At 44.0% G+C, this 24,177-nt stretch overlaps 1 protein-coding gene across 1 annotated transcript; it reads left to right on the top strand.

The window, feature by feature from the left end:
• Window positions 1-2,332: 2,332 nt before the first annotated feature.
• LOC308227002 (myosin heavy chain, skeletal muscle, adult-like) lies at window positions 2,333-19,874 on the top strand (the record flags this gene model as incomplete). The annotated part of the gene is made up of 37 exons (XM_080629256.1): window positions 2,333-3,186; window positions 3,276-3,419; window positions 3,513-3,669; window positions 6,837-6,864; window positions 6,962-7,076; window positions 7,275-7,367; window positions 7,497-7,560; window positions 7,652-7,750; window positions 7,857-7,960; window positions 8,042-8,180; window positions 8,471-8,589; window positions 8,685-8,834; window positions 9,436-9,606; window positions 10,211-10,520; window positions 10,679-10,746; window positions 11,480-11,567; window positions 11,662-11,779; window positions 12,108-12,231; window positions 12,318-12,454; window positions 12,559-12,814; window positions 13,548-13,790; window positions 14,007-14,183; window positions 14,256-14,401; window positions 14,488-15,055; window positions 15,201-15,327; window positions 15,491-15,609; window positions 16,063-16,259; window positions 16,571-16,754; window positions 16,841-17,006; window positions 17,179-17,303; window positions 17,458-17,766; window positions 17,867-18,070; window positions 18,346-18,471; window positions 18,567-18,737; window positions 18,824-18,928; window positions 19,059-19,154; window positions 19,719-19,874. Exons 1-37 carry the CDS (start codon window positions 2,980-2,982, stop codon window positions 19,872-19,874), a joined length of 5,910 nt encoding a protein of 1,969 aa, XP_080485382.1. The 5' UTR covers window positions 2,333-2,979.
• Between the last annotated feature and the right edge of the window lie 4,303 nt (window positions 19,875-24,177).

Here is a 24,177-nt window from a genome sequence, read left to right as displayed (position 1 = left end):
GAGCCTGGAACAGTGTAATACTCAACCCTATCACCACCAACACTGGGCCTGACCTACTGAGCTTGTGCCATTTTTGCACTACAAGACAACTGACAGAAGGATAAAAAGACACACCTGATGCCACTTGCAGAAGTCACACAATGGTGATGATATCACTGTTTGATGGAGAGATCTGGTGTTTTTTTAGCTGAACTTACTAGCAGAAGTATTCTCAGTGTAACGGCTGAACCTGTGTATGTAGCAGTTAGGAGAATTTTTCCTTCATTCAACAATCCTCCTGACTCTTTCTTGATTAATAGCAATCACCTTTCAAGTTTTGCTCCATCATACCAAAGACAGCCTTCACAGCGGTGTGCCTCAAGGGTTTGTACTGGAATCAATATAATTTAGTATCTCCATTAATAACATACTAAACTCGATTTAGTGAAGGAAAGGGATGGAGTTCTAAGCACCTGAGAAGAGCCAGGGGCTGCTGAGGCTTTAGGAAAGAACAGGGAAATGCATGTGAATTTATGTAAGGGAATTAGGGCAAACTCCTCTACAAAGTGGACATGGCCAATAGCCCAGCTAAAGTGCCTCTATTTCAGTGCATGCACCATAGGAAATAAACAGGAGGACCTGATATCTGCTGCCCAGATGGAAAACTATGACTTGATTGCTATCGCAGGCTCTGATCCTGACAGGAAACTTTAATCACCCAAACATATGCTGGAAAAGAAGCACAAGAAGCTGCACAGAGTCCAGGAAAGTACCAGAGTACATTGAGGACAGATTCCTAGCACAGGTGATGGAGAGCCCAATTTTGAAAGTCCTTTTTAAGGCTCCTTCCAACCCAAATAATTCTATGACTCTGTCCTCTAACTTCTGCATGCCCATAGGAGTCAGTGGTTGCTCAGAGACTTCAGGTGTACCCCTGTGCTCACTGTTTCCCATTGGTTGTTTCTGGGCTTCACCTGGGCAGGGCAAAGGGTGCTTCCATCAGCTTCCCCATGCCCTCTGCAGGGAGCCCATGGATGAGCTCTTTGAGTTTGAACTACAGAAAAGTGGGTGCTGCAGTGCTAGAGCCCTCTTTGGAACAAGCTCTTCATGCACAGGCTGGTGCTTGATGCTGGATACTACCTTGGATCACAGGCATCATTTTTCTGACCTTGGTGCTCTTCCCCAAGCCTTATCCACTGAGCTCTTTTAGTAACCAAAATGCCAATGACCAGGAGAAGGGTGTGTTTTGAACTGACAGTGTTTAAAGCAGCTCAAGTGACAGTGCCTTTTTCCTACAACTAGGTCAGTCATCCTATAAAGAATACTGGCAATTCCCCCCTTTTTCAGTGTATCAGCATTGTTACAGGACTGCTTGCCACCTCTAATGCCTTGATATAGGCAGCAATGTGTTGATAGCTTTTGTTGCTAGAACTGTGTGATTGTGTGTGTGATGGGATGGGAGTGCTGGACTGAGAGTGTCGGAGTGCAGAAGATCTTGGAGTGTATGCTGGGTGCATGATTGTGTGTAGAGTTGTGTCTAGGTAGATGGGTGTTTTGTGGGGGAGTTGTAGGTAGTGAAAGGGAAGAGGGACCTCCTGCTTTCTGAGTCTGTCCTCAAGGACATTGCTTGATATATGTTAATAACGGGTACATAGATGAGGCTTAAGCTGTTTAGCACATTACTTTGCACTTTTCACTCTATCATGTTCATAAAAAACTGTAGTAAATGTGGAAGTACGGTATAAACTTTGTTACTTTAGTGCTAGTCACCAAAAATTACACATTTCTTCTTACTCAGCTGTGTATATAATGCATTATTGCATTTAATCTATCTTTAAGAGAAATGTTTAGAAAAAGAATGTAATTGTTTCTTTGTCATGGCCTGCATTTCTGTTCCAAATAATGTTTTATGCAGGAATTTGGACTGTAATACATTTTGTTTCTCTCATTTCAAATATTAGACAAACATAAGCGTTAAATTTATATAACAAGTACATCTTAGCGCTTTTTTTTTTCCACATAGTTTGTCTACTGTCCTTAATTCATTTCCTCATTAGTCTCATTATGTAGAAAACAATGTTATCTGCACAGTGCTACTGAGAGAGTTGCAGCACAGACATGCAATGAAAACCTGCCTGGAGTCCAGGAGGAAATCACTGGAAATGCAGCAATAGAATCCTTAAGTCATACATCCAAGTTCTCTAAGTGCCTTGACTAATTCAGATTCTCTCCTTAAGTCTCTTGTTAAATTATTTATAGTCAATACATTCACTTCATAGGTAAGATACAAAATATTTCTAAATATATCTGGTCAAATCAAATGACAATTATGCCCTTGGTTAAGTTTGCCAGACAATGCTTTGCCAAAGAATGTTTGCCAAAAAATATTTTGACCGAAGAAAGAGGAGGAATCCAAAGCATCTGCCAAACAGACTCTATAAAAGAGTCTTTGCAACTCTCTGCACTGTCTCCAAGAAAAGTGTCACGGTAAGTGTGCTGGGTCTAGAGATTTTTTGAAATTAGGTATCCACCTTTATTGCATATTATGAAGCATATTTTTTTGCTCGGAAACTGGTTTCCAAATAAGTTTTTCCGTTTTCTTTTAAGGCATTTCTATATTTTTTATCTGTACTTTTTTTTTTTTTTTTGATTTTGCATAAGAGTAAGAAGGTTCCTTTCACATAACTCATATTCTCAAATGTGACACTCTACACTGTGTAAAGTCAAAGTACAATGTGTACAGTGTCACAAGATACAAATAACAACTCTTGAAAGGTTAGTCTGTATTCAAGCACAGAAACAAGATTTTTCTCTCCTGTGTTTAAATCATTAAATAGGAGGAAGGCTAGTTTTGCTAGTTTTAGCAGTTCTAGTACATGCTTAATTTTAAGACATTGGAAAAGGTCTCTTCACAAGCGGGGTACATTAATGATCTACTGATGTTACATTTCTTTCGTCCCACAGGGTTCTCTTCTGGCGTATCCTCAATAAGGTGCAGCCATGACGTCTCCGGACTCCGAGATGGCCGCCTTTGGGGAGGCGGCTCCTTACCTCCGAAAATCAGAAAAAGAGAGAATCGAGGCCCAGAACAGGCCTTTTGATGCCAAAACATCGGTCTTTGTGGTGCATCCTAAGGAATCCTTTGTGAAAGGGACAGTCCAGAGCAAAGAATCAGGGAAGGTCACTGTCAAGTCTGAAGCTGGAGAGGTGAGGAAAGATCTAAGCTTAAAAACTGTATGTAATTCCCACTGTCAGCTCTTAGCTGACATACATGCATCTCTTTCTCCATCTGACAGACCCTGACCGTGAAGGATGACCAAATCTTTCCCATGAACCCTCCCAAGTATGATAAAATTGAGGACATGGCCATGATGACCCACCTCCATGAACCCGCTGTGCTGTACAACCTCAAAGAGCGTTATGCAGCCTGGATGATCTACGTAAGTACCAGCAGCAGTCTTCCTCTGGGTAGCTGGGAGGAACTGCTCTGCCAGGCTAAGTGGAAGCCAACGTGCTGTCTCCCTTCCCCATAGACCTACTCGGGTCTCTTCTGTGTCACCGTCAACCCCTACAAGTGGCTGCCGGTGTACAACCCGGAGGTGGTGTTGGCTTACCGAGGCAAGAAGCGCCAGGAGGCCCCTCCACACATCTTCTCCATCTCTGATAATGCCTATCAGTTCATGCTGACTGGTGAGTGCTTTGTTTTCTTTAAAATTCTTTGTCTCTGAAGACTCACAGAAGCGAAAAAAGTATTTTCACTGCAAATTATTTTAGTTTAATGGTGTTGAGAGGGTGGATGTCCTCTTTATCATTGGAAATACTTTCTTTACTGGCCACCATCAGTGAGATCACGTTTCTAACAATTAACTTTAGAATTTACTGTCCAAGATATTTCTGAGGATATGTTTTAACGCTGAATACACATCAGTTTTTCCTTCAAAGGAACTTTTCATATTCTGTTTTTTTCTTTGTTGGGAGGTTTGTTTTTTGAATGATTTGCTTTGCAGGACTGAAAAGCACTAGGGTGGAGTTTTGTAAATAAGATTAGGTCTAGAGGGAAAGGAGACTCAACACTGAAGCCAATGCTAAATACGGTGGCTTTACGAAAACCCAGGAAGCAGACTTAATCAGACATCACAGTGAAACCTGCTCGGAAAATTTGTACTTCCTCCCTCCATCTCAGAAACAATTTCTTCTTTTCCATTCATTACTATTAAGGGAAGCAACAAGAAAGAAGGGTAGTGAAAACTTTTCTAGCACAGTCTGAATCTCCAGACTTTCAAGAAAGATCAGATAAGTCAGAAAAATATTAAACGAAGAGCTATATGATTTAATTTGTTAAAATAAATCTTGTTCCCCCCTTCATCCCCATTTACTATGCACTTCAGTCTTTAGCATTCAGAGTGGTAAGAAGGTTAACTGGAAGAGGATACCATGAAAATGGAACACAATAAGTTGATGTTTGGTTAGTGTCTCATGATGGCAGTATTTATGTAAGTCATCATGCATGTACTCTTGATGGATCTTCAAGAGATATGCAGGAACTTGATGAATGCAAACCTGGACTTTTCCACAAGGAATTAGTTACCTATTGCCTTAGTCTCTTCTGGCTGCATGTAGATTATTGGAAAACATCATCCTAGAGGCATAAAATAAACATAAATTACCCGGCAAAAAGTATTTTCTTTGAAAGCCAGTCCAGTTACACAGCCTATTAGAGCAGGTTATTAAACACACATAAACTTTCTGCAAAATATAACTCTGGCTGGTTAGCTGTGAGAACACAAGAAGGCATGCAGAATTAAAGGTTTGAGAACAACTTGCAGCACACATGAAAACTTATACCTCTTTCTTTATTAAACATATAAGAAGCAGAAAGGTTTAAAAGAAGTCTGTAGGGTCTGTACTGTCACAGTCAAAATTTAAAAAGAAAACTTGAAAAATGTAAGGTCATATCAGAACAACTAAGTGAGATTTTTTTTTTTGGAAGTACCCATTTCTGAAATTTCTCCTTACAGTGAGATTCATCAGAGGAACTTCTTCAGATTGAAGTGTCCTCAAAATACCCAACAATAAAAAATCCACTAGCACATTTACAAGGCAGAATTCAACCAGGCATTCCAGTGGAACTCTACAGATCAAAACTGAAAATTGCCTGGAAAATGACGACTGTTACACTAACTTTTAAAAAGAGTTGTGAGGGTGTTGTAAGGAGCTGCCAGTAAGCTTGATGTCAGCAATTTCTAAATAAGGCAGTTACTAGGCATGTGGATGTATGAGACTTATCAATAGAAAAAGATCCATTTTTGTTAATGTGAAGTTTTCCTTAGGAAGCAACTATTTTTATTTATTTATATTTTAAACAAAGGAGAGCTGGTCAAGGTAATCTGTCTGAATTCAACAAAGATCTTCAGTATGGATGATAGAGAAGCTATTCTTAGCATAATTTATCATGCTTACATTCACTGCTAATTGAAAAGGTTCAAAAAGAGCTGGTTAAGAAAAAGGACGTGGTAGAAATGCATTTTCTTTTTTCAGTTATCTTGGAAGATTTTATCAATGAAGACGCACTGGAATCTATTCTGTCACTTCTGCTGTTTAATTTTTTTTTTTAATTATCTGGAAATGCTGACAAGCTTTCTGATTTGACTAAGTCCTTCAGGCCAATAGAGATAAAGTCTAACACTAAAGGATCTAAAAGGGACGTGATGATATTAAATGATTGAATTATTCAGTGATGTGCAACAAAGTTTGGTTGAAAAGATCGCAAGCCAGTGGACATAATCAGAAAAAACAAACCCAAAAGATGAGCTCATTGCTAAAAACTACTAGTTCTATTATAGGTATTTCTAAATTCAGCTTCAAAAATTTTGGCTCAGTGATAAGAAATCTATAAAATAACAAGTTGAAAGCAAGAAATAGAAGCCAAACCAGAAGAAGTCATTATATCAGTGTGGTTACCCAAGGAATGTTTGCACTTTGTGTACTGTATGCATTTTCTTTTTCAAAAAAGAATATAGTAGAAATGGAACAGGTAAAGACAGAGATGAAAGTGTTTCATAATGATATCTGCTCGGTAGCTCTAGTCAAATGATTTGTGCTACTTTATAAAATCATGCCTACCTTGGAGAAGATGAATAGGCAGAGTACATGAAAAACCAAGTTCAAAACCAAACACATTTTTTTTGTTCACACAGTAAGGGTTCAAAAATAGTGCAGACTGGATGATAAAAGTCAAAACAACACAAAAAGAACTGAGTATGGGTTAAAGAAGCAGTCAGACAAAATTCTGGAAAGCAAACTGTGCCCAGGTTATTACACACAGAAACATCAAATCTAACTCTGGAAAAAAAAGCAAAATTTCAATGTTGTAGAGTATTGGAGAGCATTCTGGTAAAATACTTATTATGTTTTTGTGATTTTTCTATAGGCAACAATCCATTTGCCATAGACAGAGAAAGACACTGAGGAGCCTGTGGAGTGATCAGGAGTGGTTGTTGTTATGACACTTATGAGAAGCACCTGCTAGAGTTCACTTTAGCTTACAGACAGTACAATTAATCATTAACTCCTTAGTTGGAATCCTTTCCATAAAAAAGATTAACAGCTCGACTCGAAAAGAATATCTAGAACAGAAGTGTGTATACTACACCTAACAACATCCACATCTGTGTTGACATGTCTGCTTACCAGCCACAGCTAGGAACTTTAAAATGGTCAAAAGATTTAGGGGTAAAGACACACAGGTTTATGAAAGGAGTTAGGTACTAGTGCATGTTTTAAAAGTCACAGGAATATTTTATCCAGGATATTCGTGATACGTATTAATAATGTATTTGTTTCTGCCTCCTTCACAGATCGCGAGAACCAGTCGATCCTGATCACGTATGTACATTCTCAGCCCTGGTCCCTCTGGGGCTGCCTGGTGCCAGGGACCTCCTGCCTGACCACACGCTCTCTGCTTCTCTCTTTGGCTGCACAGCGGAGAATCCGGAGCAGGGAAGACTGTGAACACAAAGCGTGTCATCCAGTACTTTGCAACAATTGCAGCGAGTGGGGAGAAGAAGAAAGAAGAGCAGACATCAGGCAAAATGCAGGTGAGTCAGGAAGAAGAGACCCAACACTTGGCATGTGACTGTGATGCCAACTAGATACTGTAACTGAATGATTGTCATCCTGTAGGGATTGCTTGAGAATGAAATTATTAATTAATATATACCAGCTTGAATCAACACTTTCCTTTGTTCCTGACATGATTTTTGGAAGGATAACCAGAAACAATTATCATTCTTCAGGGAACGCTTGAGGATCAAATCATCAGTGCCAACCCGCTGCTGGAGGCCTTTGGAAATGCCAAGACCGTGAGGAACGACAACTCCTCACGCTTTGTAAGTTGTTGCTTTAGACAAAATCTCTCCCTCTTAGTACATGACATGTGATGGCCCTACCAGTATTCTCCATAAAGGATACATGAAAAAAACCCTTCCATGCTGAAACGCTGCTGCTTCTCCTTACAGGGCAAGTTCATCAGAATCCACTTTGGGGCCACAGGCAAACTGGCTTCTGCTGACATTGAAACTTGTAAGACACTATCCTGGCCTTATCCCTAGCCTTCCTGAATTCCTACCTCTGTGTGCCTTCCTGTGCCTGAATCTTTCTCCCTTCCTTGCAGATCTGCTGGAGAAGTCCAGAGTCACTTTTCAGCTCAAGGCAGAAAGAAGCTACCACATATTCTACCAGGTCACGTCCAACAAGAAGCCAGAGCTAATTGGTAGGAAGGATCATTATGACTTTGTAAGGATGATTGCTGAGAAACAGTTCCCTCTCTTACGTGGTTGACAAAACTAAGCCTGTGTCTTGCTTCTTCCTGTTTTCAGACATGCTCCTCATTACCACCAACCCTTATGATTTCCACTTCGTGAGTCAAGGTGAGGTCACTGTTCCCAGTATTGATGACCAGGAGGAGCTTATGGCTACAGATGTAAGTACTATGAAGAAAACATTTTTATTGAGATTGCTAAAGAGATTATGTAATGTTTTTACTGCATTTTTTCAACTGCAGAGTGCCATTGACATCCTGGGCTTCACTGCTGATGAGAAGACAGCCATCTACAAACTGACAGGGGCTGTCATGCACTATGGGAACCTGAAATTCAAGCAGAAACAACGAGAGGAGCAGGCAGAGCCTGATGGCACTGAAGGTAACAGTAGATTCAGCAACTGATTTGTTCAAAGAAATTCTCTGTTTACAGAAAGGACATGTTAGCCTCCAAAGACAAGCCTTTCTTGGCCAGAGTCAACACATAAAAAACTGAGGAAAAGCATTTTTGTTCATTGTTTATATAATGCTGATATTCTTCCCTGATCATGGGGAATATGAGACAGACCATTACTTTTCCATTACTAGAACATGAACAGCAGAGTTGTTCCCACTGTGAAATTCTGGCTATTTTCCAAAGATAAATGCTTATCTCTCTCTCACCCTCTGCAGTGGCTGACAAGGCTGCCTACTTAATGGGCCTTAACTCAGCTGATCTGCTTAAAGCCCTGTGTTACCCCAGAGTCAAGGTTGGGAACGAATATGTGACCAAAGGTCAAACTGTTGAGCAGGTAAATAGAGGATAGTTTGAAAATGGCTTCAAAAGTACTTAAGTACTCTTCCTTGATCGTAGGGGGTAATTCCTGTTCTTTCTTTTCTGCTGTAGGTGAACAATGCTGTTGGTGCCCTGGCAAAAGCCGTCTATGAGAAGATGTTCTTGTGGATGGTTATTCGTATCAACCAACAGCTGGATACCAAGCAGCCCAGACAGTACTTCATTGGTGTCCTGGACATTGCTGGCTTTGAAATCTTTGATGTAAGAAACAAGGATTTGGCATCATAGTCAAGGGAGGAGCCATGAGGACTCAGAAACACACTTCTTTTTAAAAGGAATCAGAAGGTTATTCTCCTCATCTGCAGTTTTCTAGAAACCCTTCCCACTTCATTGTCACAGTAGTACCCTCAAATGGATTTACCCACCAACACTTGGATTCTAATGTTGCCATCAGATAGAAGAAAGCTCTGCTTTCTGACCTCAGATCTGAGCTTTCTGATTTCAGAGGCCCTTGAGCTTGCAAAGGTTTTTGGCTCTGCAAACAGAGACAGCTCTAGGACTCAGGCTCACACAGATGTGGGCCAAAAGTGTGGAAAAGCTAAGGAAAGGGTAGTGCTCTGGGAAAGTTCACAGCATGTTTCCTCTGCTGTGAAAGCAGTGATGGTGTTAGGATGTCTGTGCCACAGCAGAGAAATCTCCAATTTGATGATGCAGCTAAGGTTACTGAAGGAAACACATGCTGTAACAGTTAGGAGTGGTGTTTCAGCTGGGGAACTTCAGACATCACTAGGATTGTGCTAGCAAATATTTTTGGTGTTTGCCACATGTTGAGAACCTGTGTTCCTCTCCTTGCTTTGGGCAGTTCAACAGCTTTGAGCAGCTGTGCATCAACTTCACCAATGAGAAACTGCAACAGTTCTTCAACCACCACATGTTTGTGCTGGAGCAAGAGGAGTACAAGAAAGAAGGAATTGAATGGGAGTTCATTGACTTTGGGATGGACCTGGCTGCCTGCATTGAGCTCATTGAGAAGGTACCTTTTCCATACAAGTGTGCAATGTGTATTGGAATTCTGTGGTTTCTCTGAGCCAGATGCAGCTCAGAAAGACCTCACAGTCAGACATGCAGTGTCAGGTAAACAGAATAGTTTGCACTGAAATGTATTTTCATCTGGGGAATAGAAATTAGGAAACGCAAACCTTTGCCATGAATTTGCCTGGTTTTCAGGCATGGAAAGGGTAGCCTCGATTCCCACTAACAGACTTTCTTAAAACAAACTGGGATTGCTCCGCTTTCCTTTCTCCTCTGAAGACTCAAATCAGAACTCCTCCACAAACAAATTAGGCACCTCTTGTAGCTATTGCCCCGATAGTTTTTCTGTATACCAGTTCTCCCTCCATTTCTACTCAGAGTTCTAACCTGAACTGAACAGATGTTCTTACCAGTTCCATGAAGATAGGCTGCAGGAAGGCAAGGGAAGGCAGAAATAAGCTTCCTGGATGAGAACAACTCCTAATAATCATAGGCCCTTATCCAGGCTGAGATGCTACCAGCAACATGCTCCTACCTTTGATGTTCATAGAATATGCTTCACATCATTACGATTTTCCTCTGTCACTGCTTGTGGTACTTTCCAGCCCATGGGCATCTTCTCCATCCTGGAAGAGGAGTGCATGTTCCCCAAGGCAACTGACACCTCTTTCAAGAACAAGCTCTATGACCAGCACCTGGGCAAGTCCAGCAACTTCCAGAAGCCAAAGCCTACCAAAGGCAAGGCTGAGGCTCACTTTTCCCTGGTGCACTATGCTGGCACAGTGGACTACAACATCACTGGCTGGCTTGAGAAGAACAAAGACCCTCTGAATGAAACTGTCATTGGGTTGTACCAGAAATCATCTGTGAAGACACTGGCCTTACTCTTTGCCAACTATGGTGGAGCAGATGCAGGTCAGCTTTGTGAAAATTGTACTTTCAGTATGAGACAATGTTGTCATGGAATTAAGGCAGTGAACACTGAACATTCAATGCTGTTTTGCATTCTGTAGTTTCCAATTTGCACCAATCATATTTTAATGTTGTTTTATTTTCTGTTCTTCCATTTGCAGATGCTGGTGGTAAGAAGGGTGGCAAGAAGAAGGGTTCTTCTTTTCAGACTGTCTCAGCTCTTTTCCGGGTATGTACTGATTTCATCCATTTTTGTCTTTTTACTTGAATAAAGCAAAATTAAAATGTGCATGGTGGCATTAGAAGTCCTATTGCAATAGGATGAAGATCATGTACTATAGGTAATTTTCTATTTTAATGATGGAGTAGGTTCTTATTTTTGTCTGCATGGAATGATGTTCTTTCAGTAATACAGCTAAACAGAAACTCCTAAATGTTTAAGGATCTTGTCATTCACATCTTTTTTCATGCATCTCTATTTTTTAAGCTAAGTGCAACATTGAAATAGTTTAGTTTCTTTCAGATGTAACACAGGGTTCAGAAAGTTTAACCAAATAGTGACTGTGGGCTTCTGGATGCTTTCAAGCCTACTGCCATGCGTGATTCATAAGTAATGCAGCATTTTTAAAAAAACAGTCTTTCTTTAAGATAATCACCTAGAAAAGTCTAATTTTACGGATTGAGGAGAGAAGCATATGAAATTTCTCATGACTTTCAAAGCCATGAGTGTCAGGGTATCAAAAAATTTCTATCCCAGTTTTTGTAACTTACAAATTAAAATGGCACAGAAATCACTACATTTCCATGGATGACTGCATAAGCTTTTGTACAGTACTTCGGAAATTTTGCTATCACATTTAAATCTGACAAGTTATAAACTCCTTTCTGGGTTTAAACACATGCAGGTGCAGGGAAGCAAATCTCTCACTTGTTGATCTAAACTTTACATTATAATCTCACAGGAGAATTTAAACAAGCTGATGACAAATCTACGGAGCACTCACCCTCATTTTGTGCGATGCATCATCCCAAATGAAACAAAAACACCTGGTAAGGGGATTCAATAGAAAGAAAACACAAGCCACAGAAACATTCCTCCTGAGTGTCAAGCAGCATAGTAGTCACTAATTGTGGTCTTTATTAGGTGCCATGGAACATGAGCTGGTGCTGCATCAACTGCGCTGTAATGGTGTGCTGGAAGGCATCAGAATTTGCAGGAAAGGATTTCCCAGCAGAGTCCTATATGCTGACTTCAAACAGAGGTAAGAGTGCTCCACCTTTCTGCCCATTCAGACCACGATGAAGATTCTGAGTATCATGATATACTTGAAAGTATATATTCTTTATATATTCGAAGTATATTATACTTCTAACATACGTAGAAAAGAAGATGTTTTATTGTGAGTTTATGATTTTATCTTGAAGGCGAGCATTCTCCTGACTTAACCAAGTTAACATTATGAAAAGTTCAGTTACACTGTCTTCAAAGAATGCACCCTCAGACATGGCTTTATTGAGACAGACGTTGCTGAGAAGACTGTGGGGTTCAGACGCAGTGTTGATGTCATCATGTTCTGCTTTCCCCTACAGATATAGAGTGCTTAATGCAAGTGCTATTCCAGATGGTCAGTTCATGGACAGCAAGAAGGCTTCAGAGAAGCTTCTTGGTTCCATTGATGTGGACCACACCCAGTACAGATTTGGTCACACCAAGGTAGGAACAAGGCTTGCATTCAAATGGATTGTGCCTGTGTTATGCACCACCTAAGCCTAACGTACTACAATATTCCCTTTCTTAAGGTGTTCTTCAAAGCTGGGCTAATAGGTCTGCTTGAGGAAATGAGAGATGAGAAACTAGCAGAAATTATGACCATGACACAGGCCAGGTGCAGGGGCTTCCTCATGAGGGTGGAGTACCGGAAAATGGTGGAGAGGAGGTAGACATTTCTCAGCCACTTGTCATGTTTTCATAGTACATGGCTAATTGAGACTAAATTCACTATCCACAGAGTATGTAATAGCCGTGTGAATTTTATTTCAGGGACTCAATCTTCTGTATCCAGTACAATGTTCGTGCATTCATGAATGTGAAGCACTGGCCCTGGATGAAGCTGTTCTTTAAGATCAAGCCCTTGCTGAAGAGTGCAGAATCTGAGAAAGAGATGGCCAACATGAAACAAGAGTTTGAGAAAACCAAGGAAGAACTTGCAAAGTCTGAGGCAAAGAGGAAGGAGCTGGAAGAGAAAATGGTGACCCTGCTGCAGGAGAAAAATGACCTGCAGCTCCAAGTACAGGCGGTGAGTATCACTGTTCACTTGTCCCAAGGAAAATAATGACATATGCTGAGAATGCTGCTGACCCTAAGCAGAGGCTTGCAGAGAGCTGACTAATGTGTAGTTGGAAACAGTCTGAATCACACACTGTAAGGCACTCTGATGCGGAGTAAACTGGAGCTGACAGGGGCATGTTGAGACTCATGGCAGCCTGTCTGAAGACAAGGTCATATAACTCTTTCCAGCATGTAATCCAGAGCAGAAATCTCTCAATTGGAAGAGAAGTATCTTCTCCATCTACTAAATGTTCAAGACAGTGTATCTGTCTAATAGTGTCAAAACAAGCCTGAGAAGGACCCAATTTTCCTACTTAGAGCTACACCACAAAGCCATGATTGCTTTCAGAAACATCAATACTATCATGCAGACTCAGGAAATGAGAGGTCCTTGGCAATAAACAAAACACCACTTTCTGCACTAAATTATTCTCACAAAGCCTATACTCACCAAATGTTAAAACATTCTTGATTACTTTGTCAGCTCCACTTTATGTGAGGCATTTTTCAGAGACACAAAAGATTTGGAATCAATGTTGTTACCAGATGACAAGGTTTCCCAGTGGACTCCAGGAAAGATCTTCCACTTGCTGAAATTGAAGGCCAGGTCCAGCCCCCATTTTAACACATGCTTACTTAGCAATAGAAAAGACAAAAGGGTGAAACATTACAACCCACAAAAACCTGTGTCTCCCCACCAGGAAGCAGATAGCTTAGCTGATGCTGAGGAGAGATGTGACCAGCTCATCAAAACCAAAATCCAGCTGGAAGCCAAAATTAAGGAGGTGACTGAAAGGGCTGAGGATGAGGAGGAACTGAATGCTGAGTTGACAGCCAAGAAGAGGAAACTGGAGGATGAATGTTCAGAGCTGAAGAAAGATATTGATGACCTTGAGTTAACGTTGGCCAAAGTGGAGAAGGAAAAGCATGCCACTGAAAACAAGGTACACTCATAGGGAGACACGAAAAGGCTGAAGGGGCAGGTGCTTCCCACATCTGCCTGGTAGCCTCAGAACAAAGCTAGGTATGGAACATACCAGCAGCACCCCAGCGGGACAGCCCAAATGAAAAACACACTTGTGGCTGAACACTGCAAAGTGAAAAGGTCCCTGCGCTAGCAGTCAAGTCTTCTACACAGACTGTTTTCTCCTAATCACTAGGTGAAAAACCTCACAGAGGAGATGGCAGCCCTAGATGAGACCATTGCAAAGCTGACAAAAGAGAAGAAAGCTCTCCAAGAGGCCCATCAGCAGACACTGGATGACTTGCAAGTAGAGGAAGACAAAGTCAATACTCTGACCAAGGCTAAGACCAAGCTGGAGCAACAAGTGGATGATGTAAGCACCTGTGTAGTTAAATGGAAACGGAAAGAACAGCCAGCAGGGTGCTAATGGTCCCGTTTGTTTTAGCTGGAAGGGTCCCTGGAGCAAGAGAAGAAACTGCGCATGGACCTTGAGAGAGCCAAGAGGAAACTTGAAGGAGACCTGAAGCTGGCCCAAGACAGCATCATGGATTTGGAAAATGATAAACAGCAGCTAGATGAGAAACTGAAGAAGTAAGTGTGGTGCGGAGCATGTGAGTGCTGGGCTGCTGTGCTTGTCTTTTTCCTCTCAGCTCTAACATGGTTTTCTTTTCCCAAAGGAAAGACTTTGAAATCAGCCAGATCCAGAGCAAAATTGAGGATGAACAAGCCCTGGGCATGCAATTGCAGAAGAAGATCAAGGAGCTGCAGGCAAGTCTCTGTTCCCTGCCCCTCTCAAAAAACCTCAGGTCAGGTAAGAGGAGGGCACGGATGCGAATGGTCTGTGATGTTCCCCAGGCTCGTATTGAGGAACTGGAGGAGGAAATTGAGGCAGAGCGAACCTCTCGTGCAAAAGCAGAGAAGCATCGGTCTGACCTCTCGAGGGAGCTGGAGGAGATCAGTGAGCGCCTGGAAGAAGCAGGAGGGGCTACAGCAGCTCAGATCGAGATGAACAAGAAGCGTGAGGCCGAGTTCCAGAAGATGCGTCGTGACCTCGAAGAGGCCACGCTGCAGCACGAAGCCACGGCTGCTGCCCTGCGCAAGAAGCACGCGGACAGCACTGCTGAGCTTGGGGAGCAGATCGACAACCTGCAGCGAGTGAAGCAGAAGCTGGAGAAGGAGAAGAGTGAGCTGAAGATGGAGATCGATGACCTGGCCAGTAACATGGAGTCCGTCTCCAAAGCCAAGGTACGCAATTGCGGTAGAACACGCTCACAGTGACAAGGTATAGGCTGCTTCTGCCATGACATTCTCATGACAAAATGTTACCTTCTGTGAGAATAAGGAGGAGTCCAGCTGTTCAACATGGTCCCTCTTTGTATTTCCTCTCTAGGCAAATCTGGAGAAGATGTGCCGCACCCTGGAAGACCAGCTGAGTGAGCTTAAAACTAAGGAGGAGCAGAACCAGCGCATGATCAATGACCTCAATACTCAAAGAGCTCGTCTGCAGACAGAATCAGGTAAGGGACATCTTCATTCCTGAGGTACAATGGGAGGACACCAAAGGGCGAAAAGTGAGAACTGGTGTTAGCTCTCAGGCCGCTCTTGGTCACATGGGTTCACAGCTGGAAACTGTGCTGTTGCGAACACTCCAGTTACCTTCTTTCAATTCACCCTTCCAAGGTGAATATTCACGCCAAGTGGAGGAAAAAGATGCTCTGATTTCTCAGCTGTCCAGGGGCAAACAAGGATTTACCCAACAGATTGAGGAACTCAAGAGGCATCTAGAGGAAGAAATTAAGGTATGGAAGTACCCTTGTGTCCACAAGCTGCATCACCCTTAGAAGCATCTGGAGAACCCTGTCTGATCCAAGACTGGTTCAGTATTCTTTCCCCAAACACATGGAATACTGGAGAAAACACCAGTAATGAATATACCTCAACCCCTGAGTTAGAGAGGGATTGAAGCACAATGATTTTGATGCTGGAGGAAGTCATCCACAAGGCTCTCATGAGGTTCTGACGATAGTCTCTAAGACAGGAGTCATCCTGTCTTAGGTCTAAACATGTACAGAAACAGCAGGTTGCTGTCCCCAGAGTACCTCTCACTGACACGTCCTGATCCTCCAGAGCATATCACTGTAGGCTTCATCAGCTGGCAGCTTTGCATTGCCTGATTAGAATTGTTTTCCAATTTCACTATCAATTTCACTGTCAAGAGACATTCCAGTTTTACAAAGCCCAATTCCCCACAGGCCAAGAACGCGCTGGCCCACGCCTTGCAGTCTGCTCGCCACGACTGTGACTTGCTCCGGGAACAATATGAGGAGGAGCAGGAAGCCAAGGGGGAGCTGCAGCGTGCCCTGTCCAAGGCCAACAGCGAAGTGGCGCAGTGGAGAACCAAATATGAGACGGACGCTATTCAGCGCACGGAGGAGCTGGAGGAGGCCAAGTACGTGGCAAGTGGAATATAGAGAGAGAAGCGGAGAACACTGAGACTCTGCAGGGAGATGAGAGTCTCTGAAACCGGATTATGACAAGGGAGGAAAAAAAGGCTGGGATGTAGTGTCTTTGTGGTAGAGGGCAGAGAGAGAAAGAGAGAGAGAGAGAGAAAGTGTCCTGTGGAAAAGTTGTAGACTAGAAGGAGAAATGTCGTCTTTATGGCTAGAATGGTTAAGACAGGCCTAATAATCAGTAGGTGCTGGGACACAGCTGTGGCAAACCTTTTACCCCTAACCTGCAGCTGTACTTACCACATTGCAGGAAGAAGCTGGCACAGCGCCTGCAGGATGCAGAAGAACATGTTGAAGCTGTCAATGCCAAATGTGCCTCCCTGGAAAAGACAAAGCAGAGGCTGCAGAATGAAGTGGAGGACCTGATGATTGATGTGGAGAGATCAAATGCTGCCTGTGCAGCTCTGGATAAGAAGCAGAAGAACTTTGACAAGGTCTTTCAGGCTGCAGACTGGGGAATCATGGATGGAGCATCCTGTCCTGATTGTCACGTGCATACTGACACCCCATTTCTCTTCAGATCCTGGCAGAATGGAAGCAGAAGTATGAGGAAACACAGGCTGAGCTGGAAGCCTCCCAGAAGGAGGCCCGCTCTCTCAGCACGGAGCTGTTTAAGATGAAGAATGCCTATGAGGAGTCCTTGGACCACCTGGAAACGCTGAAGCGCGAGAACAAGAACTTGCAGCGTAAGTCCCTGGCCCTCTGCTCCTGGCAGGGCTTTCTCAGCACCCACCAGTACCTGCTGCTTCACATGGGTCTGTGCCTGCAGGTGGGCAAAGATGCCTGTCACGTTGGTGTGTGAGGGCCCTTCCCATTCTGCTCTGTGGCCAACCATGCCATTGGTCCTTGTTCCTACAGAGGAGATTTCTGACCTCACGGAGCAGATTGCCGAGGGAGGAAAAGCGATTCATGAGCTGGAGAAAATCAAGAAGCAGATTGAGCAGGAGAAATCTGAGCTCCAAGCCTCACTGGAGGAAGCTGAGGTACACACAGGGTTAATAATCGTTTCCAGTTTGAGCGTATGGTAACAGTTATCCACAGAAGTGACAGGAAAGCAAGCTTTGATTTGTGAGGTGCTGCAAAAAAGATTACTTTGAAAAGAAGCAGTAGTTTAAGGCACTGTTCCTGCTTGTCCAGGCCTCCCTAGAACATGAAGAGGGAAAGATCCTGCGCCTCCAGCTTGAGCTCAACCAGGTCAAGTCTGAGATTGACAGGAAGATAGCAGAGAAAGATGAGGAAATTGATCAGCTGAAGAGAAACCACCTCCGAATTGTGGAGTCCATGCAGAGCACCCTGGATGCTGAGATCAGGAGCAGGAATGAAGCCCTGCGTCTGAAGAAGAAGATGGAGGGAGACCTGAATGAAATGGAGATCCAGCTCAGCCATGCCAACCGTGTGGCTGCTGAGGCACAGAAGAACCTGAGAAACACACAGGGAGTGCTCAAGGTCTGTTCAGCAAAGCTACAAAGAGAGATACGACATCCCTGACATTTTTGACACCCAAGCTTGCACTTGCACCTTGTGATTTCTGTTGCCTCTTTTACAGGATACTCAAATACACTTGGACGATGCTGTGAGGACACAGGAGGACCTGAAGGAGCAGGTGGCCATGGTGGAGCGCAGAGCAAACCTGTTGCAGGCTGAAGTTGAGGAGCTACGGGCAGCCCTGGAGCAGACAGAGCGGTCCAGGAAATTGGCTGAGCAGGAGCTTCTGGATGCCACTGAACGTGTGCAGCTCCTCCATACCCAGGTCAGGCACTCTGCTGAGTGGACAATCAGCAAGGGACAGCACAGAATGTGATTGCTAGACATTGAAAGTGATTACTATGCAATCTCTCTAAAGCAACATGCTCTGTTAAAGCTTTTGCAGCCAGCCACCTATGTCTAGTTTGCTGCTATGGCTCCAAAGATGACTCTTGCATTAAACACTTTCCTAAATGATAGTTGCACTTTAAGGAAGTGATTAAGGAAGTGATATGGAGGCATTAGTCTAAAAGTACAACTCGTGTCTTTTGTGTGGTGCAGAACACCAGCTTGATCAACACCAAGAAGAAGCTGGAAACAGACATTGTGCAAATTCAGGGTGAGATGGAGGATACTATCCAGGAAGCCCGCAATGCTGAAGAGAAGGCCAAGAAGGCCATCACAGATGTGAGTTGAGACCTCCTTTCATTGCCGATGGTGGATGTGTTCTTCCCCAGAATGTCTCCAGCCCGAAAATGGCTTTGACCCTTTGCTCTCCTCAGGCGGCCATGATGGCAGAAGAGCTGAAGAAGGAGCAAGACACCAGTGCCCACCTGGAGAGGATGAAGAAGAACCTGGACCAGACGGTGAAGGACCTGCAGCACCGTCTGGATGAGGCTGAGCAGTTGGCACTGAAAGGAGGCAAGAAGCAAATCCAGAAGCTGGAGGCCAGAGTGCGTAGGCCTGGTGTTTGTGCAAGTGTGAGCATGTCCCTTGGAGAGATAGCAGGGAAGCTCCAAAGATGGGCTTGTGATTGCAGGTGCGGGAGCTGGAAGGGGAGGTTGATGCTGAGCAGAAGCGCAGCGCTGAAGCTGTGAAGGGTGTGCGCAAGTATGAGAGGAGGGTGAAGGAGCTGACCTACCAGGTAAGGCAGGAGGTGTCCTTGCTCTCACAGCAAGTCCCATTTTGCACACACCATCCCCAAAGGGAATTCTTAACCTCACATGATGAAGAACCAATAATTCATTCTCTTTCCTGCTCACCAACCACTCTAGACTGAGGAAGACCGGAAGAATATTCTCAGGCTCCAGGATCTGGTGGACAAGTTGCAAATGAAAGTGAAATCCTACAAGAGACAAGCGGAGGAAGCTGTAAGTATTGCATGAAGAACAGGCACCTTCCATCAGGACATCAGGATCATTGACATGATTGTGAATACCAGGATAGGGATATGAAAGAAGCTGCCAAGACACATCAGTCTTGGCCATGCCATTTGGTTTCCTGTCAGGAGGCCTTTCTGATTTCTGGGCACCCTAGAGTAGTCAGGGATGAAGTGAGTGAAGTTCTGCAGCCTGTGTTATACAGCAGGTCAGACTAAACAATCCCAGGTGCCACATCCACTGAATTCATGAATCTCTGCTAGTAATCAATACCAGAAGGCTTCAGTATCTTTGTCAATGTAATTAATCACACTGATATTTGGGAGTGAAGTAGTGGGAGAATAAGTGCACAGAAGACAAGTTCAAGTTATGATTTTTCTCAAGTGTGAGATGGTGCTGATGAAGTATGTTACAGTGGGGTACTGAATAAGGGAGGATGAGGAAGTCTGTGTAAGGCTTTTGTGTTGTGCATGAGAGATGGAAGTATGTGCCTTTCCGCAGAAGAGCCATAGCTCTACAAGGGCTGCTCACCACCAACTCCCTGTCCCCACACAGGAGGAGCTGTCCAATGTCAACCTCTCCAAGTTCCGCAAGATCCAGCATGAGCTGGAGGAAGCTGAGGAGCGGGCTGACATTGCAGAGTCCCAGGTCAACAAGCTCCGAGCCAAGAGCCGGGAGTTTCATGGCAAGAAGATAGAAGAGGAAGAGTGAGGCTGTCATGAAACAGCAAAGTGACTGAGGGCTGCACATAATGTGAACGTCTCAGTCACTTTCTCCCATACTTAGTCTTTGCAACCATGCCAATATGTCAATGTCTAGAGATTAAAGAACACAAATTCTATTACATATAGACCATGAGCAATTTTTATTTCAGCTGGAGAGGATATGAGATGCATTTTTGCCAAGTCTACCTGACTAGAGCTCATATAATGTCGCCATTACTTGTATTAAACTTTCACCTGGACAAACGCAAGCCTCATGAAGAGAAACGTGTCCCTAGTAGCCTTTAGTGATGTGAGCAGAAAATCTCCTCAGGAGAAGGGCATGCAAGTGTTTTTAGAACATCCTGACACGATGGCTGCTGGCTATCTGGTGGCACATTACCATCCTATCTTCATTTCTGTCTGATTTCCTTCTCTGTTATTACTAAAGAGGCTTGATCATCTCCTCACCTGCCATGTAGCAGGAGCCCTCGAGTTTCTTTAGTGAGTGATGGAAAGGGCATTCAGAAGATCACCTTCTCAGCCAGGACCCACTGCCCAGCAGCAATTGCTTCCAGATATCTTAGCTTAGAAGTAAGAGGTATCTCAATAACTGTGCAAATTGGGCACTCATTCAAGTACAGCCCAACTTCAAATGGCAGGTATGTCCTACCAGCTACTCTACTTACCTTTCCGATCAGACAATCTGGTCCTTCTCCACTGAGAGAGTCTTTTTCAGGCTACAAGAAGCCAAGTAAGAATGTTCTCACTAGAAAGAGAAAACCAATAAAAAAAGTTGTGAATAAACTCCCTAAAGGAAAGATGCATTCCTTCCCCATTTCCCTGCAGTGAGGTCAGGAAAGATCTACAGAAATTAGTCCCTGAGCAGAGAAGCAGAGTGAAGAGATGGCTAAAGGCCATCCTGGTCTCTTCATGGCTATCCTGAGATGGGATGCATCTCAACCAGAAAACCCACACCTAAGTGGAGTAGGCATAGTACACTAGGTGTGGAGAAAGCACTCCTCATGTTTAATTCCATGAATCAATGCCTATCAGCAGAAAAGACTGGCTTTTTAATGAAGCAAGTGTGTGTGTACCATATGTAGGCTCCAGCACTTGGCTGTGTCTTAGCAGAGGATCAGGGAAGAGGAGTTTCTCTCCAAAGGATCAGGGTGCTGGCATTTCTGTTCAGCCAGGGCTAGCATTCCTGGGAGGAGTTCTTTTACACAGAGGACTGCTGTCTGAAGAAACACTGCTGGAGTGGAGGCTGGGCATTCCTTGTCAGACTGCCTGTTGGGTCTGGTGACATTTCTCTCAGCATGCTTAACAAATAACTGCAACGTAAGCGACAACATGATTTGAAAGCTGCACTTCTTACAGTGTATGTTTTCTAACATGCTTTGTCTCAGTCATGCATGAAATGCTTTTGCTTCACCTTATAGCACCCTGGGTTCAGTGATAATCAAATGCAATCCTTACCCCTTATCTAATAGTAGTTTACCATATCTTAATTTTTTCACCTAAGAAGTGCCATATCACCCATGGGAGACATCATCCCATTAGGCCTGTGGATAGTAAATCTGCTCTGTGAAACATAAAAAAATCTGGGAAGACGGAAGAAAAGAAGGAAAGAACGTTGGATGCTTTGATGACATACTGATATCTTACCTCTGCTATAGCTGCCTGTTCAGCAACCAGTGTTCTCTATCAAGCTTGCCTTGCTATGCACTAGCTTCAAGCTAGATCTTCCACGTCACATAACTCAGGGCACACTGATCCCTACAGGCATGCTCTGTTAATCCAAACAGCATGGCTGTTAACAACACCAACACGCTGCAAATCCCACAGGGACTGATTTTTCAAGGTCATCTACCAGAACTACAAGCTCTATCCCATCCTGGGCTTAGCAGAAGAGTTGTAAGTTCAGCTCTTATCTCACAGAAGCATTTGAAAACAGCTGAGGAGAGGGTTTGACTCCATCCTGGCCTTTGATGTTTCTGGGATGGCTTGTTACTTTACCAGGGATGTGTTAATTATTGAACTGAACAGCATGTGTACCATGTGAAACAATGGTTTCAGCAGCAACTGGGGGAAAGGCCTGCCTTGGCTGGGAACAAAAACTGTGTGGGCCAGATCAAGGAATAGTCTGCTGTCAGTCCTCAGAGGACTAGCTGAGATCTGAGGTCTGTCAGCCATGACCACTGGCTGGTTCAAATCAATATCCCTCCTGCAGTGTGCAGGACCAACAGGCAGTTTCCTGCTGGCGGATGATCACAGGCATCACTGCCACCAGTAAGCAAAGTGTGACAGAAAGAACCAGTGGGCAGACCTAAAGCATGTTTGACCTGTGCTTTGTAGCTGATTGTATTTAGGTGCATCTCCATCTAAATGACAGGTGTGTCAGAATGGGAAGAAACCATTACTGTTGTCCAAAGGCACATCAGTTTCTTTGGGTCAGGCTCATTCGGCCGCACAGACTTTGTGCCCTCTGGTTGCCCCACAGGGAAACACCTGTGAATTGTTTTAAGGGAATTTGGGTGAACGCCTTTAAGGGAATGTGGCCAATAGTCCAGCTGAAGTGCCTTTGTAACAGCGCATGCAGCATGGGAAATAAACAGGAGGACTTTGTAGCTGCTGCCCAGATGTAAAACTATGACCTGATTGCTATCACTGAAACTTGGTTGGATGAATTGCACAACTGGAGTGCTGTGGTTGACGGCTATAAACCATACAGAAGGGTAAGGCAAGAAAGGAGAGGTTGGCAGGTTGCAGTCTATGTGAAAAATGTATTGCTTGCATAGAGCTATCTTTGAAGAACAGTTATGAGCCAGGTTAAGAACTTATAAGTAAAAATTAGAGGCCAAGACAACAAAAGAAAGTGTGGCTGGTATTTCCTCCAGGCCACTTGATCGAGGGTTGAAGGTTCTTTCTCTGAGTGCAGGAAGCATCACTCTCACAGACCCTGAACCTATTGGGACACTTTAACCACCCAGATGTAGAATCAGAATCATAAAATGGTTTGGATTGGAAAGGACCTTAAGATCATCCAGTTCCAACCCCCCTGCCATGCGCAGGGACACCACACACTAAATCATGTCATCCAAGACTCCATCCAACCTGGCCTTGAACACTGCCAGGGATGGAGCATTCACAGCTTCCTTGGGCAACCTGTTTTAGTGCCTCATCACCCTCACAGTAGAGAATTTCTTCCTTATATCTAACCTAAACTCTCCCTGTTTAAGTTTGAACCTGTTTGTCCTATCAGTACGGTCCCTAATGAAGAGTCCCTCCCCAGCATTCTCGTAGGCCCCCTTTAGATACTGGAAGGCTGCTATGAGGTCTCCATGAAGCCTTCTCTTCTCCAGGCTGAACAGCCCCAACTTTCTCAGCCTGTCTCCATATGGGAGGTGCTCGAGCCCCCTGATCATCTTCGTGACCCTCATCTGAACTTGCTCCAACAGCCCCATGTCCTTCTTATGTTGAGGACATCTGCCAGAAAAGCAGTGCAGGAAGCTGCAAGCAATCCAGGAAACTACTGGAGGACATTGAGGAGAGCTTCCTAGCAGAGGTGATGGAGAGCCCAACCTGAAAAGAGGTACTGCTGGACCTGCTGCTCACTAGTGCTAGTGCACAGGATGCTCTCATGAGACTCCAGCTGGAGTACTGTATCCAGATCTGGGAGTCCAGCACAAGAAAGACAAAGACCCACTCAAGCAGGTGCAGAGGAGGGCATCAAAAATGATCCAAGGACTTGAACACCTCTCCTCTGGAGAAAGGCTGAGAGAGTTGGGCCTCTGAGGAGGCCATATTGTGGCCATTTAGTACAGAAAGGAGGCATTTTTATGAGGACTTGTAGCAACAGAACAAGGGGCAAAGGATTTAAACTAAAGAGAGTAGATTCTGTTTGGACAAGGGAGACATTTTATTAAGGTGAGGCTGGTGAGACACGGGAACAAGTTGGCCTCAGAATTTGGGAATACCCCATAGTTGGAAGTATTCCAGGTCAAGTTGGATGGGGCTTTTGAGCAACCTGATCTAATCAAAGATATCCCTGTTCACAGCAGGGGTGTTACACTAGATGATCTTTTCAAGGCCCCTTCCAATGCAAACCGTTCTATGATTCTATTATCTAACTTCTCCATGACCATGGGAGTCAGAGAGTGTTCAGAGACATCAGGGGTACAGGGTGCTTCCATCAGCCTCCCCATGCCCTCTGCAGGGAGCCCATGGATGAGCTCGAGTTTGAACTCCAGAAAAGTGGGTGCTGCAGCGCCAGAGCCCTCTTTGGAACAAGCTCTTCATGCACAGGCTGG

The sequence above is a fragment of the Psittacula echo genome (genome assembly GCF_963264785.1).
Source record: "Psittacula echo genome assembly, chromosome: 14".
Taxonomy (NCBI): Eukaryota; Metazoa; Chordata; class Aves; order Psittaciformes; family Psittacidae; genus Psittacula; species Psittacula echo.
Note: the sequence above shows the minus strand (reverse complement) of the source record. Positions and strands in the feature narration are given on the sequence as shown.